Source organism: Plecotus auritus (genome assembly GCF_963455305.1).
Source record: "Plecotus auritus genome assembly, chromosome: 3".
Lineage (NCBI taxonomy): Eukaryota > Metazoa > Chordata > Mammalia > Chiroptera > Vespertilionidae > Plecotus > Plecotus auritus.
Genome location: NC_137772.1, coordinates 208,114,447 through 208,129,206, shown reverse-complemented (window position 1 = coordinate 208,129,206; position 14,760 = coordinate 208,114,447). Strand labels below are relative to the sequence as shown.

Below are 14,760 nucleotides of genomic sequence, written 5' to 3'. Positions count from 1 at the left end.
CTCTGTTGACTAATGAGTTTGCCAACCACTGACCTAGACTCTCGATTCCAATAATTACAGGCTGTTGTTGTTCCTTGTGATTAAGCCCCTATCCCAGTGGTCGGCAAACTCATTAGTCAAGAGAGCAGCAAACCGTGGCTCATGAGCCGCATGTGGCTCGCAAGCCGCAGTTTGCCAACCACTGGCTTAAGCTGTCCAAACTTCAAAGCAGCATGTGTTCTACGATGTGTTCACCAAAAGACATGTTCCAGAATGCCCATAGCAGTGCCATTCACAATAAGTCAGAACTAAAAGTTACCCCATGTCCACCCACAGTAGACTGGCTAAGTAAAGTGTGGTATATCCACACCTCTGACACTACTCAGCAGTGAGACTGTACAACCTAGAACTACACATAACAATATGGAGGAATCTCACAGTCAGTGAGCCAAAGAAGTTGGGCATGAGAGTGCCTACTGTGTGTTTCCATTTGTGGAAAGAATATATAAATGGCAAAATAGATAGAAGTAATATGTTATTGGAAGTCAGGCTGTGGTTACCCCTGGGGAGTGAGATATCTAGAGACTGGGAGGAAATTTGAGGGGGCCCTCATGGGGTGGTGGTAATGCTCTGTATCTAATCCGGGTGCTGGTTGTGTTACCCGTCCAAAGTCTGTGTGCCCAAATCGTCAAAACTCAAAACATCAGAGTCTGGAGTAAGGGAAGGTTGAGAGATCGAGAAGGCACCAACCAAGAAGATGGGAGGCCTAGTAAGTTCCTCAAATCCATCTTCCAAAAGGACAGAGTTCAGGCTTCTTTTAAGACAAAAAAAGGGGAAATGGGAAGAGCAGATTTTGGAAAACTGGAGCTCAGGAAGAATTCCTCTGATGATTAGCATGTCTATATGACAAACAAGGCAGGAGTTACTAGCCTCAAGGCCATGGGAACAACACGGGCTTGAACAAGATGGAGTCAGAGAGACGGAGCGTTTCACTCCGTGACAATTGCACTGTGTTTAATATTTACAGTTCAGTGAGTTATACACTTTTGATACGTGTATTTTTATGACTAGATAGAATTCTTCAATAAAAATATTTTGAGCTTGACCAGTGTGGCTCAGTGATTGAGCATCAACCCATGAACAAGGAGGTCACGGTTCAATTCAGGTCAGGACACATGCCCAGGTTACAGGCTCGATCCCCAGTAGGGGGCGTGCAGGAGGCAGCTGATCAATGATTCTCTCTCATCACTGATGTTTCTATCTCTCTCCCTCTCCCTTCCTCTCTGAAATCAATAATAACAAAACTAACATATTTAAAAATGTTTTGAAATTGTTTACCGTTATCAAGAAGGCAGTAGGGCATTCTGTCACAAGCAAGCATGTTGTCTGGTGACACTGGAGGACAAGGAAGGGCTTCGGAGGTAGCTTTCTCTTTGCCCCAAAGTCAACACAGAGTAAAGCACTGAATAAAAGGATGCCTGGAACCTCAAATAAAATCTCATTCATTCATTTACACATATGCTCATTCAAACAACATGCTCAGAGAGGGACAACAGACCTACCGTCTGGGAATTAAGAACACTCCTACTGGTAGGGAAGACTGACCAGGAAGCTGACCATTACACAGTGTGGTAGGTGCTGCCTTGGGGACGACATTGGGGCATTAAGGGAGAAGTGATCTGAAGTTCCAGAGCTGTGGACTCCGGCAGAAGTTGCCTGACATGCTTGATTAACTCTTGCCCTGTATCCCCTACAACCCCGTAAGTATTCTTTGAGCACACAGATCACCTGGGGATCTGTGTTCCAATCCAGTTTCAGGGTGGGGCATAAGATCTGCATTTCTGGTGGGGCTTTTAGGAGACACTGAAGGGGCTGGTCTCTTAACCACATTCTGTGGGTAAGAGAAGGCCATGTGACCAGCAGTGATTTCTTGGGCTGGATCCAACCCAGCACAGCTTGACAATCGATCTTGTTCAGGCTAGTCCCTCCCAAGGGTATAAACAGAGAAACAAAAGACAGGCCTGTGTGGAAGGAGATGCAGGGCCTGGCAAGGCTCTCCACCAGATCCTGCCTGCTGTCAACCATGATAGGAGGGAGAGAGACAGGAAGTGGAAGGAGTGGGGGCAGGCGAGGTGGGATGTCACTGATGCTATTTTACAACATTGGACAAACTCTGACTTGTGCTCCTTGCATTTCTGGCCTGCCCAGCTGTCCAAACCTTTTCTTGACATGAAGAATAGACTAAAAATGTAAATATAAACATACAATTCTTACACAAGCAAAAATAGACAAGAGAAAATTGGAGAAATAGGTCAGGGTTGCCTCAACCATTTTTGTGAGCTACATGAAAAAAAAAGGTGGCTAGAATCATTTCTCCTTCATTGGAAGGAAGACATGAAGGGCGTCATAGACATCGCGTTCCATTAGGGAAAGAGTCTATTAGTCTCTAGCCCAGAGTGCAGGGAAGAGAGGCAGAGTCCTCAGGAGGAAGAGAACCCTGCCAAGGAGCAAGGGTGGGGAGGGGGTGGGAGAAAGTAGAGGCTTCCAGCTTAAGGGAGAGCAGCAGGAGGTAGACAAGTTGCACTTCCTTGGGCAAATTTCGTTCACCATGGCCTGTGGAGGCGAGACTGCAGGGCTAGAAGGATGTACATGGGAAGTCACGGGAGGCTGTTTCTGTTTTTATTTGCAGATTTTGGTTCTGGTGACCTTTATTTTTAAAAACATTGATCAATCAAATTTTTTGAATAGGTAATATATTCACACACATCAAAATTCAAAAGGCTGTAACAGGTTACTCAGTTGAAATATCTATTCTCACTTCTGTCACTTCTATTTCTTAGCCACCCTACTTTTGTTACCAGAAAGGGGACCTGGCCCTGAGTGGGTCTGCCTAGGGCCAGCCGGTGGTGTGTGAGTTCTTGACTTCATGCAGGAAAGATTTCACAACAGGAGTCCAGGTGAATTTTAGAGGCTGTGTATTAAAGTTGGGGACAGTGAAACAAGAAAGGGCTGGGGAAATGAGCCTAGGTTGGTCTGCTTTGGCTCACTACGAAGGCAGAGAAAAGGGGGCCTTGAGGACAGGTTCAGGGGTTAGCCAGGTGAACTACTGCTGCCCGTTGCTGCCTTGGTTGCAAGCCTCATGGGGTCCCTTGGAGTTTAGGAAATGCTTGCCTGTGGGGGAAGATGAGGAGGAGGGGGAGGGGATGGGTGCAGGCATGCTCCTGGGAGGGAGAACAGGTGATGGGACCTTCGTTTTGAGGTGTTTTAAAGAATGGGAGTTTAGGGGAGGTCATAGGGGAGGATCTCAATAGAATATGCATCAGTTTTATGCTGATGTGCTAAAATGAGATTTACCCCCTTAACTTCATCTGTCCTTGGGTGTGGTTGGCAAATGGCATTAGTTGGATTTCTGCTATCTGTCTCCCTAAGTGGGATGATTTAAGCTATTTACTCTCTGGTTGGGAAGGAGAAGTACAAACTTTTTACTCTTAGGTGTCCTTGGTTTAGGGAAGATAAGATTTATTAGATGGCTGCAAACTGCTTGTTTAACTGTCTGCCTCAGTTTCCCTATCCCGCTTGTCAGCCTTACTAGCCTGTCTCACTTTTCCTCCCCATAGATAAACCATGCCATGATTTTCTTGAGAATCCAGAAGTACTTTACATAGATATGAACAAATTTTATATATAGTCTCCTCCCCCTTTTACACAAAAATAGAAAGTCATCCATAATCTTATTCTGTCAAACACTCTGCCCCTACTGCCCCTTATCTTTTCAGATGTGCACCCTGATTTCCATCATCTTCTGAACCCACCGGAGCTCCAATATGCTGACTCCACCTCTTCACAATTTATCTCCTTGCCCAGGTTGTACAGGTTCTTGGTTAAACCACCCCCAGGCCACCACATCCTATCTAATAAAAGAGTAATATGCAAATTGACCATACCTCCACTACACCCACAAGCCACGCCCACCCGCCAATCAGGAGCGAGTATGCAAATTAACCCAACCAAGATGGCTGTGGCCACAGAGTGAACAGGAGGCTTGGGTTTTCCTGGCAATGGAGGAAGCCAAGCTTCCTGCACACCCTGGCCAGCCGTGGACTCCACTCAAGGCTACAAAGTTTCAATTATAGAAGATAAATAAATTCCACAAAAATGGCTGTGGCCACAGAGTGAACAGGAGGCTTGGGTTTCTCTGGCAATGGAGGAAGCCAAGCTTTCTGCACACCCTGGCCAGCCCAGGCCTCCGCTCAAGGCTACAAAGTTTCAATTATAGAAGATAAATAAATCCCAGATACCAGGGCCTCTGCTTGGGTCGCCAGTGGGCATGGTCGGACCGCAAACCACCACAGGCACCTCGCCCAGGCCGCCCCATGCCCCAAGGGAACCCCCACCCTGATCCAAGACACCCTTCAGGGCAAACCAGCTGGCCCCCACCCGTGCAGCAGACCTCTATCCTATCTAATAACAGAGTAATATGCAAATTGACTGTCACTCCAACACACAAGGTGGCTGCCCCCATGTGGTCAAAGATGACTGCCCCAATGTGGACACAAGATGGCTGCCACAAGATGGCCAGCAGGGGAGGGCAGTTGGGAGGGACCAGGCCTGCAAGGGAGGGAAGTTGTGGGTGATCAGGCCAGGAGGGGAGAGCAGTTGGGGGTGACCAGGTCTCCAAGGGAGGGCAGTTAGGGGTGATCAGGCCAGGAGGGGAGAGCAGTTGGGGGGGGACCAGGCCTGCAGGGGAGAGCAGTTGGGGAGGGACCAGGCCTGCAGGGGAGGGCAGTTAGGGGCAAACAGGCTGGCAGGGGAGTGGTTAAGGGGTGATCAGGCTGGCAGGCAGAAGTGGTTAGGGGCAATCAGGAAGGCAGGCAGGTGAGCAGTTGGGAGCCAGCAGTCCTGGATTGTGAGAGGGATGTCCGACTGCCCTCGAGGGGTCCCAGATTGGAGAGGGTGCAGGCTGGGCTGAGGGACATCGCGCCCCCCACCCCCCGGTGCACAAATTTTGTGCACCAGGCCTCTAGTCTTCCAATAAAAATGGAGACTATCTGCTGGAGATATTGGTGAGATCTTGAAAGATTTTAGGCAGGGTAGAGGTCTGATTAGATTAGAAAGAATGCTGTAGCAGAAAACATAAGATACAGGGTAGAATGACCTAGCTGGTAAATAACATTTTTCAAACTTATATAATAGTCCACAGTAAAGTGGTGCCAAATCACTAGACAAGGGTAAGTCCCTGGGTCCAAACTGACAGAACCATCCAACTGAGACCAGGTGTCTTAGTAAAGACTGAGTTCTCTGTGAATGAGAAACCCCACAATAACTCTGTCTTAAAGAGGAAGTTTATTTCTGTCTGAAGGAAAAGAAACCCGGGTTAGGCAGTCCACAGGGGAGTTGCGTGATCACCAGAGCCCTGGCTACTTCCAGCTCATAGGTCCTATGTTGCTGCTCCACTAACCTCAGCACATGGTTCCAACCTCATGACACAGCATGGCAGTTAGAGCTCTAGCCATTACCTCTGCATTCCAGATAACAGAAGAGAGGAGAGGTTAAAAAAAAGTCCTGCTTGGCTCAGTGGTTGTGCATCGACCTATGAAGCAGGAGGTCACGGGTCACTCCAGGTCAGGGCACATGCCCAGGTTGCAGGCTCGTTCCCCAGTAGGGAGTGTGCAGGAGGCAGCCGATCAATGATTCTCTCATCATTGATGTTTCTATCTCTCTCTCACCCTTCCTCTTTGAAATCAATCAATATACGTTAAAAGTCCCTGTTAAGGACACTTCTTACAAGTCAAAAAGTCCCTGTTAAGAACCCTTCCTACAAGTCATAATTAATTCCTCTTACCTTGGCCAGAACTGCAAAAAGGCTGAGAAATGTAGTCTTTTGGGTGGCCATGTGTCCTGCTAAACATGGTGAGTTTTACTACTAAGGATAAAGAAATACAGATTGTTGTGGAGACAGCTAGTGGTCTTTGCCACACCAGATGTATAACCTGGAGAGGAAAGAAGAAGGCTGATTATTAAGGAGTATGTGAAGCATTGGATTAATTTATAGGGTTCTGTACCCCCAAAATTGATCTTTCCCAAACACATCTCTGCTTCTGGCCTCATGCCTGGACTCTACTATGTCTACCTGGAAAGCTGCCTACCTCACATTTCCATGTTCAATTCATAGCCCCTACCATTTTTCCTATTAAAATCCTGCTCATTCTCCAAGCCCCATTTCAAACGCTCTATTGTTATTCCTGACATTCCCTAGACTCTAGGGCCTAGAGGACAGACCTTGTCTCTCTAAACTTCATTTATAGTTCTTCTTGGGCCTTGGCCTTCATCTTAACATCATGCCGTCTTAGGTCTTTGTATAGCTGTGTGCTAGGGAGTAAATTATCCAACAGGGAGGAGAGAGCCTTCCCCAACTCTATGCTAGGTAGCTGCAGTGTCCTAGAATGCCCTTGGTATCTGCAAATTGCATTGACTACTTAAAGAAAGGCAAGGTCTGCGTGAAGTAAGGGAAAAGAAGGGAAGTGTTAATGCACCAATGGCAACTTCCTGAATTTCCTAAATGTTAATGTATTTCAAAAACATGATCATTGCTAATGTTGTAAACGCTCCTTAGAGGCCTAATTTAGCGTGATCTGCACCTCATTTCCCATGTTTGGTTGCTTCTCATTTCCCAGGTCTTCCTAAAAACTCTTGCTAATGAACAAGAAAAAATAAGTATTAAAATGATCAAAATAAACAAAATAAAAGCCAACCAAAATAATAATACTAGCTAACATGTGACAAATGCTGACTCTATGCCAAGCTTAGTGCTAAGCACTTCCCCTACATTATCTCATTTCATCTTTTCAACAACCCCATGAGGCAGAGGTATCTCATTTATCTTGAGGGGACTGAGGCCTAGAGTGATTAAGTAACTTTTCCAGCTGAGCAGTAGAACTGGAATACTTCCTGTTCACATAGCCCTCTGAATATATGTACTATTTCCTTTCATAAAACTTTATATAAATCATCCTTTTCATGCTTGATAAAGTCTCCTTTCATATATACACCCTGATATCATGCTTATTTTATAGAAGCAATGGGAAGCTTCGTTTTTTAAAACTATTCTCAATCCACCACTGCATATGAATAACACTCCTATTGTTTGTGAACTGCATATGAATAACACTCCTATTGTTTGTGTTATCGAATTTTGTACACTACATTTGGGAGTCAGTGGCATCAATTCTATTGCATCATATTTGTCACCCTATATTTGGTAATACCCAGAACACTTTTGGGCCTCAAAAAATGTTTACAACTATCAATCATACCATGATTTTAGGCCCTATGAAATGAAGGTGTATACAGATGTAAGGTATTGGATTTCACAGTTTGAAATGTTTTTGTTTTATTTCCTTTGTCTATACATTTAGGTATAAGAGTATCCTCCTTATACTCCTTATACCCAAATGTATAGCATCTTTTTCTGGTGCTGGAGCCAAATTTGATTATTAGACCACTTTGTACAGAATGGAGCTATCAGCACTCTCCAATTCTCAGTTCCTCAACTATTCCCATGCTTTATAAATCTTTCCTTTTCTCTAGAAACCCTTTCATTTCTACATTCAAACATGTTGCTTCCTCTCCCTAAAAAAAAATTAAAAAATACTTTCTCAACATTCACCTCAATTCTTCTTTTATATTTCCTTCCCACATTGGCCAAGCATCTTGACAGAGCAACCTATGTTCTATTTCCCCTCTTCTCTTTTATTGCTCAACCCACTGCTTGCTGGCATATACCTTCAACTAAACCATTTTGATTAAGTCAACAAAATCACCATTCTCCCCATCTCCAACCCTTTGACAAATCAAATGAGACTTTTTACCCTTTACTTTAATGGCTCTCCGGGCTGTATATGTCATTCTGGTTGGCCTCTCTAGTTTATTTCATGAGTTCTTCTTACTCTAGTCCCCAGCCCTTTAAAAATTTTTCAGCTTTATCGAGGTATAATTGACAAACAAAATTGAAGGTGATTTTATTGTGAAAGTATTCCCCCAAACTTCTAGCCCTGTTTTATTAAATGCTGGTGTTCTCCCAGCTTCCAACCTCTTTTCACCGCTCTTCACACACTCCCTGGGCAGAGCTTACCTCTGGTCATAGTATCAGCCATCACGTTATGTGATGTTTTCATGTCTACGCCAAACATCCCCAGAGCTATGGACTCATAGACACACCAAGTGGCTCATAAACATCTCCACTTTGATCCCTTTATATTCTCAAACTCCATATTAAACTTAGATCTTTCCTACTTAAATTTGACCTAAATTTGTCCTCCTTGTATAGACTCTGTCTATCCTTAATGATCAACCAGCCATTGGTGCCAAAAAACCTGAGAATCACTTTAGGCTCCTTCTCAATCTGAGAATCCATTTATCTAAGTATACCTTCTAACCCTTCCTTCCTCTCTATCCTTACTACCTTTCTATGGCAGGCCCCCAGCATGTTCTCCCTGGACTATTTTAACAGTTTCTTAACTCTCCTGCCTTTGATTTTTATATCCACTCTCTGAATACTACCAGTGTTCTCTTGATAACATAAATCTGACCATGTCATTCCTCTGCTTAAAATTCTTCAAGGGGCTCCCTATTCATACATTCAGGATTAAAGGGCCAGCTGCTGAAAGTCCTTTGAGACTCCTACTCTTCGAGTTTTCCAGTTTCAACTCTGAGGTCCCATCCTAAAGGCAAGCCATCCATCAATCCTTCCTCACCTTTTTCTGAAGCTGAGCTACATGTCCCAGCTCTGCATTCCCCTTGTGGCCAAAGCACACGCATATGACAGGACTCTCTCATTACAGCATATTGAACTAATCTTCCTAAATTTCTAGGATGGAAATGTTGGCTTATTTTGTTTTAGATCTCCGGGGCCTGGAAATGTACATAATAAATACTAACACACACACACACACACACACACACACACACACACACAGAACTGACAGAACTGAGCTCACTTTTTTGGCAAACCAGAAACAAAACAGATCTTAGCGGGTTATTTCCTACACACTGGCTTGTACAGCGTTCGTACAAATATTTTCATTTTCAAGCGTACATAACAGGAAAAAAAAGTATCTTGCGCCTCCCCGTCGGGGAATCGAACCCCGGTCTCCCGCGTGACAGGCGGGGATACTCACCACTATACTAACGAGGAACTGCACATGGTAGGCAGCCTTCTGGTATGCCACTTATTCTGGTACACCCCGCCCGGCTCTCACCATTAACAACCCAAAACAAACTTTACTTTTTTTTATTGCCATTTCAGCTTCCACCGAAATTAAACGGAACTAAAAAGAAAGCTGCACTTATTTCCATCTGCTCCCACTCTCCCACATCGTTCTCTTCCCTCCCACCCAGGAGCAATCTGGAACCTCCTCTGCTCTACTGGACAGACACACTCCCAGAGTGCAAAGCGCACGCCTTGTCGCGCTGCATCACCGAACTTGTAGTTTCATCCCCGCCGTCCTCCACGCTCCTCTGACGTTAAGAAACTTCCTTTCCCGGCAGGCGCCGCGAAGCCCTCCTCCAGTTCTTAGCCTCGCTCCTTTCGCCTCTCGCTCTCAGTCAAGTTGTCTAGCCATCCGAGTGTCGGGGTGCCGATTGGGGTGCTGCGGGACTCCCCAGAACCATGCCAGAGGTGGTGGATACGTGCTCCTTGGCCACTCCGGCGTCCGTCTGCCGGACCAAGCATCTGCATCTGCGCTGCAGCGTCGACTTCACTCGCCGGGCGCTGACTGGGACCGCCGCGCTCACGGTCCAGTCTCAGGAGGACAATCTGCGCAGCCTGGTACAGTGGACCGCGCGCCCGGCGCCGGGCGCCCGCCTCTCCCGGCCGCCCGCCTCTGCCCCGAACCCCGCTGCGGCCCCTTCCCAGCCCCACGCCCCCGTCTGCCCCGCGCGTCCCTCCGGGATCCTCCGCAGCCCTTGCCCCTTATTCTGCACCTCCTCCTTAGCTCCCACTCCTTTCTCAACGCCCTCTTCTTCAGCCCCCCTCATCTTATTGCGCCCCCTTCCAAAGCCACCTCCATGTCTGCATCCCTTCCCTCACCCCGTACTTGTGTCTCCTCCTCCCTCCAGCCCCCGGTCACATCCTAGCGCCATATCCACACCGCGCTCCTCACCCAGCGCTCAGGTTTCAGTTTGGCACGAATCCCCTCACCCCCATAGTCCTAGTTGCAGCGATAATGACCCCTGTAGCCTCCCCATTTCCTCGGCCTGGAGCCCAGAACTCCCTTCTCGGGCCCCAGAGTTCTTCCAGTCCCCAGTGCACCTTCCTCAATCCACACTCTGATCTTAGTGCCCGACCGCATCCTGCCGACGCCTGATCCCACTCTCCCCTCCCAGGCACCTTGATTTTTCAACCCGTGCGTCCGCAGGATCCTTCCCTCGGTCTCACTGCCAGTCGTTCTCAAACCCCTTGGGGTGCCCAGCACCAGACCCCTCTCTCCGCCCAGCTTTGATACTTACGGTCTCTGCCGACTCTAGAAGCAGCTCTTTTTCTCCAGGGTCATGGTCCTTCCTACCTTTGATTCTTGCCCCCCTTCTCTTCTAATAATTTAAGGATGGGTGGGCCATTCAAGCTTTCTAAGGATGTCTCTCCCTTTAATATATGAGTTGTGGGTTCCAAAGAGCAACTATTGACTGTGCTTTTTAGAAAAGATGTACTTCTACAAGCTCTCCAGCTACGTGAAGGATGAAAAACTTGTTTAGATTTATAGAATTTTTTCTGTACAACATAACCCGCCTTCAGTATTCTCACTCAAATTATCTGATCGTGTTCGGATTGTACCTCTCCGCCTGGAGAATTTCATAGACATTTTAGAAATAAGAGGGACCAGAAAAGGCCAGCCACAGTGTATTTTGCATTAAGTAGTGTGGTGATATCTACTATAGTTTAGGTCAGAATTTGTGGTTTTCATGCCTTTTTCCTGCTTGTGTTAATAGGCCTATATTTTGAGTTCATTGATATGAACTAATATAGCACATGACTTTACTTTTGTCCGTTGACATTTTGTTAGACTAATTCTGATTTGAAAAAATAGTTGACTCCTCTATGTATTGCTATGTAGTTACCAAAAGTACTATAAGGAAGAAAATAAAAGTATTATAAGCAAGAAAGTAACCTTTTCCTTATAGGTTGTACTTTGTTCTTCTGGAAGTACCATGTTATCTTTTATTGCAGGCAACTTTCCCCAGGCAGGATTGGCTGAACTAAAGTCCTGTTTCAATGCAATCTCTTCTTTTATTAAAAGAAACACATTTTTTAATATATTTTCATTGATTTCAGAGAGGAGGAGAGAGAGAGAAACATCAATGATGAGAGAGAATCATTGATCAGCTGTCTCCCTCCTGCAAGTCGCACCCTGGGGATTGAGACCGCAGCTGGGGCGTGTACCCTGATGGGGAATCAAATTGTGACCTCCTGGTTCATAGGTCGACGCTCAACCTCTGAGCCACACCAGCTGGGCTAAAAGAAGTGAATTTTGATAGCTTATCACTGCTTAATAAGACCTTGCACTCTATCTGTTTTGGAAAAAATAAAATTTTACCTCTACTCCATCAGTAAGCAAGAATCGGGAGGCCTACATTCTTTTAAAAGAATGTCCCAATCAAAAAATCTGCTCATTGTTTTTACACCCCCCAAATCTAGAGAAAAGATGTTTAGATTATGATTTCTCCTTGGCATTCCTATTTAGTAAATTAGAGCCTGGAATGAAATTATGTTATACAAGGAAGGCTAGTTATAGTACAGTGGCATCTGTTTATAATTTTTTTATAACAATAACTTGAGACCAAGAGTTTAGTTTTGTTTATTTGAAGTTAACTCGTTTCTTCCACTAGATTATGGACTCTTAAAAGTGGGGAAGGTGTTTCTTGTCTCTGTGTATCTCAGCTTTTAACTAGTACCTGGCATGTAAAGAACACTCAAAAGTGAGATGAATTAGTGGATGGATTCAGTTAGAAAGCAGTACCTAAGCTTAATATGGCTTCAGTGATAGTCGTGTTATGTGTATCTCAAGGTGAGGTGGCATCACATCTCACCATCACCATCACCAATAGAGGGACCCAGTGCCAGGACTGGGGGAGGACATCGTGTGTTCTTTTCATCTTCCATTCTTGGAGTCCATGCTGCTGAGGAATGCGGAAGGAGTTCTAATAGGACTAATTCCCAGCTTTTCTAAAAACCCTTTTGAAGTTTTTTGTTACTAGCACTGAAGTGTAGTACTCCTTTGTGATTACTTTCAAGCATTTGTTTCTCTTATTGAAATTTTCAATTTGTAGGTGTTCTTTCCATGCTCAAAAGAGTTTTTTAATGTCTTAGCCACCATCACATACTAGTAAGAGGCAGAAGGCAGGCATTAAACATAGCTCTTTCTGACTGCAAACCCTCCAGGCTGAGCTGGGAATCAAATCAATTTTGGTTTTAATGCATAACCCCCTAGATTTTTGTGTATGTTTTTTTAATTACAGCACCCTGCAAATGAAAAGTAGAAAATGTAAATAGAGACATAATAATGAGGCATAACACTTTTTTATTTAAGCCCTGCTTTGTTGCAGAAAGAGTTTGAGGCTGCTTCAAACAATGGATACAGTATAATAAGACTAAAAATAAAGAAGTTAGAGGAAGAGAGAATTAGGAGAAGCAAACACATGCTGTGAAGCCCAGACACAAGAACAGAAGTGGGCCCCAAGATCGACATGGAACAACTTCCCAGCAGCCTGTGCAAAGTGGGGGTCAGTTATACAGTCCTCAGCAACTGGCCAGCTGCTTAGGGTGTTATTCAAGGAAGATTCTCTGAGATATGGTAAATTATATCCTCAGTAACTTCCTACCTTTAGTACTGCTATTTCTTATAACTACCTCTGGGTATCTTGGCCTTACAGTAGTTGGTGCTCAATAAACATTTGTTGAAAAAGATACTAATTCCAACTTGTCAACTATCCAGTTTCCTTTGTGGTTTTTTTTGTTGTTGTTTTGTGGGTGTGTATTTTTTTTTTCTCAGTATTGCTATTTTTGGCCAACTGTTTAATAACATTTATCAGTGAAATTTAGAGGGGAATTTCTTAAGTAATTTGGGAATGATAGCTGAGGCTTAGGACTTGATTTATACCGCTTAAACAAAGCATTTTCTATTTTCTCTTGGTTTGGGATGTGCTTCATGTATTGACATCTACTATTTTTCAGGCACCGTACTAAACCCTGGGAATGCAAACCTAAGTAACATTCACTTTTTAAAAAAAAAAAATTTTTTATTATTCAGAGAGGAAGGGAGAGAGATAGATAGATAGAAACATCAGTGATGAGAGAGAATCACTGATCAGCTGCCTCCTGCACATCCCACACTGGGGATTGAGCTGCAATTCATACCTTGACCAGGAATCAAACCGTGACCTGGTTTATGGGTCAGTGCTCAACCACTGAGTCACACCAGCTGGGCAAGACAGCTAGCCTCTAACTCTCCGTGTTTCTTGGCCTAGCTCCCCATACTATGCCAGGCCAGATTTTAAGGAGAAGATGCCAAAGATGGTGAAATCAGACCATAGGTAATTCTAAGGCAGGGCTAGACCTAGGGTAGTGGTAGAAGGAAAGAAAAGTAAGTGTGAGCACACTGTGAAAGAATATCTTGTTAATGGGCTATGTGGGATTGGGAAGAGGGATAGATTGTAGATTATTTGAATGTTTCAAAAGTTAGGTACCTTGAGGAGCTCCATTAACAGAATAGAGAAATCAGGGAAGAAAGCTGAGTTGGGGGACATAATGGTAGCTTCATTTTTAGAATTTTTAGAAGCCTATTGAAAATGAGGCAATATTTCCCATGAAAATGTTAAGCAAATAATTAGAAACATCCAGCTGAGGTCCTGGGGAGGGGGTACAACTGTAGACACAGACTGGTGTTCATCAGCACAGTGGTATTAGTTGATGATGTGGGCATGACTGAGCGGTAGGGAGTGAAGAATATGGACCAAGGCTGGAACACTGGGACATATCCATATCTGGGAGTTAGAAGGGAGGGGGAGGGAAAAGCACTAGACAAGTAGGAGAACCATTTATGGGTAAAATCTGTGAAGCCAAGGAAAAGACTTTAAATGGATTGTGTGGTCCATAGGGCTCTGAGTAGACAGAGGTCAGTGTTACTTATTGAACAGAAAAGACTTGTGGTTCAGAAAGACTGTCCTTTCACTAGTGGAGGAGCTAGAAGCCAGACTGAAGTGGGGAAGGGTGGAGAGACTGATGAAGTGGTTATAGCAGTAATAGATGGCCCTTTGAGTTTAAGAAAGGAAAGACAAAAATGAGTAGTTATCAGAGTGAGCAGGAGGATCAAGTGAAGTTTTAAAAATATGAAATAGTCTTGTGACATAGAAAGTTTAAAGATTCTAGAAGGAGAAATAGTTGGAAGACAAAGGGTATGTATGGTGTTCAGGGCTCAGATAGGGGATTATTGGGATGGAAAAGATTCATATTTGCTGCCACTTCCTTCCTGGCCAGAGCAGTTGTCCTTCATCAGCCATGGCAAGTAGCTGTGCTCCCCTAATCCTGTAGGTCATTGGGTCAGAGTTGCCACCAAGTTGGGCTTCCAGTAGATACACAACAGCAGCAATTACAGTGTTTATTTGCCCAACTAGTGCCAAGGTTTGTTTTAATTTTTTAAGTGCATAGGAGTTGGAGTATATTAATTCTAGGAAGAAACATGGTAAGTTATATTGAGTCATGATGACAGAAACCTAAGTTGTAGATGAATT

The 14,760-nt window shown here is 44.6% G+C and overlaps 1 protein-coding gene across 2 annotated transcripts in view; it reads left to right on the top strand.

The window, feature by feature from the left end:
* Positions 1-9,530: 9,530 nt before the first annotated feature.
* LTA4H (leukotriene A4 hydrolase) overlaps positions 9,531-14,760 on the top strand; it is a 29,592-nt gene continuing 24,362 nt past the window's right edge. Inside the window, exon 1 of one of the 2 annotated variants that reach the window (XM_080659924.1) lies at positions 9,531-9,805. In XM_080659924.1, coding sequence (XP_080516050.1) covers positions 9,647-9,805 — 159 coding nt within the window. In that variant the 5' untranslated portion in view covers positions 9,531-9,646. The remainder of the gene's footprint in view (positions 9,806-14,760) is intronic. The other variant, XM_080659925.1, reaches the window with a different exon arrangement.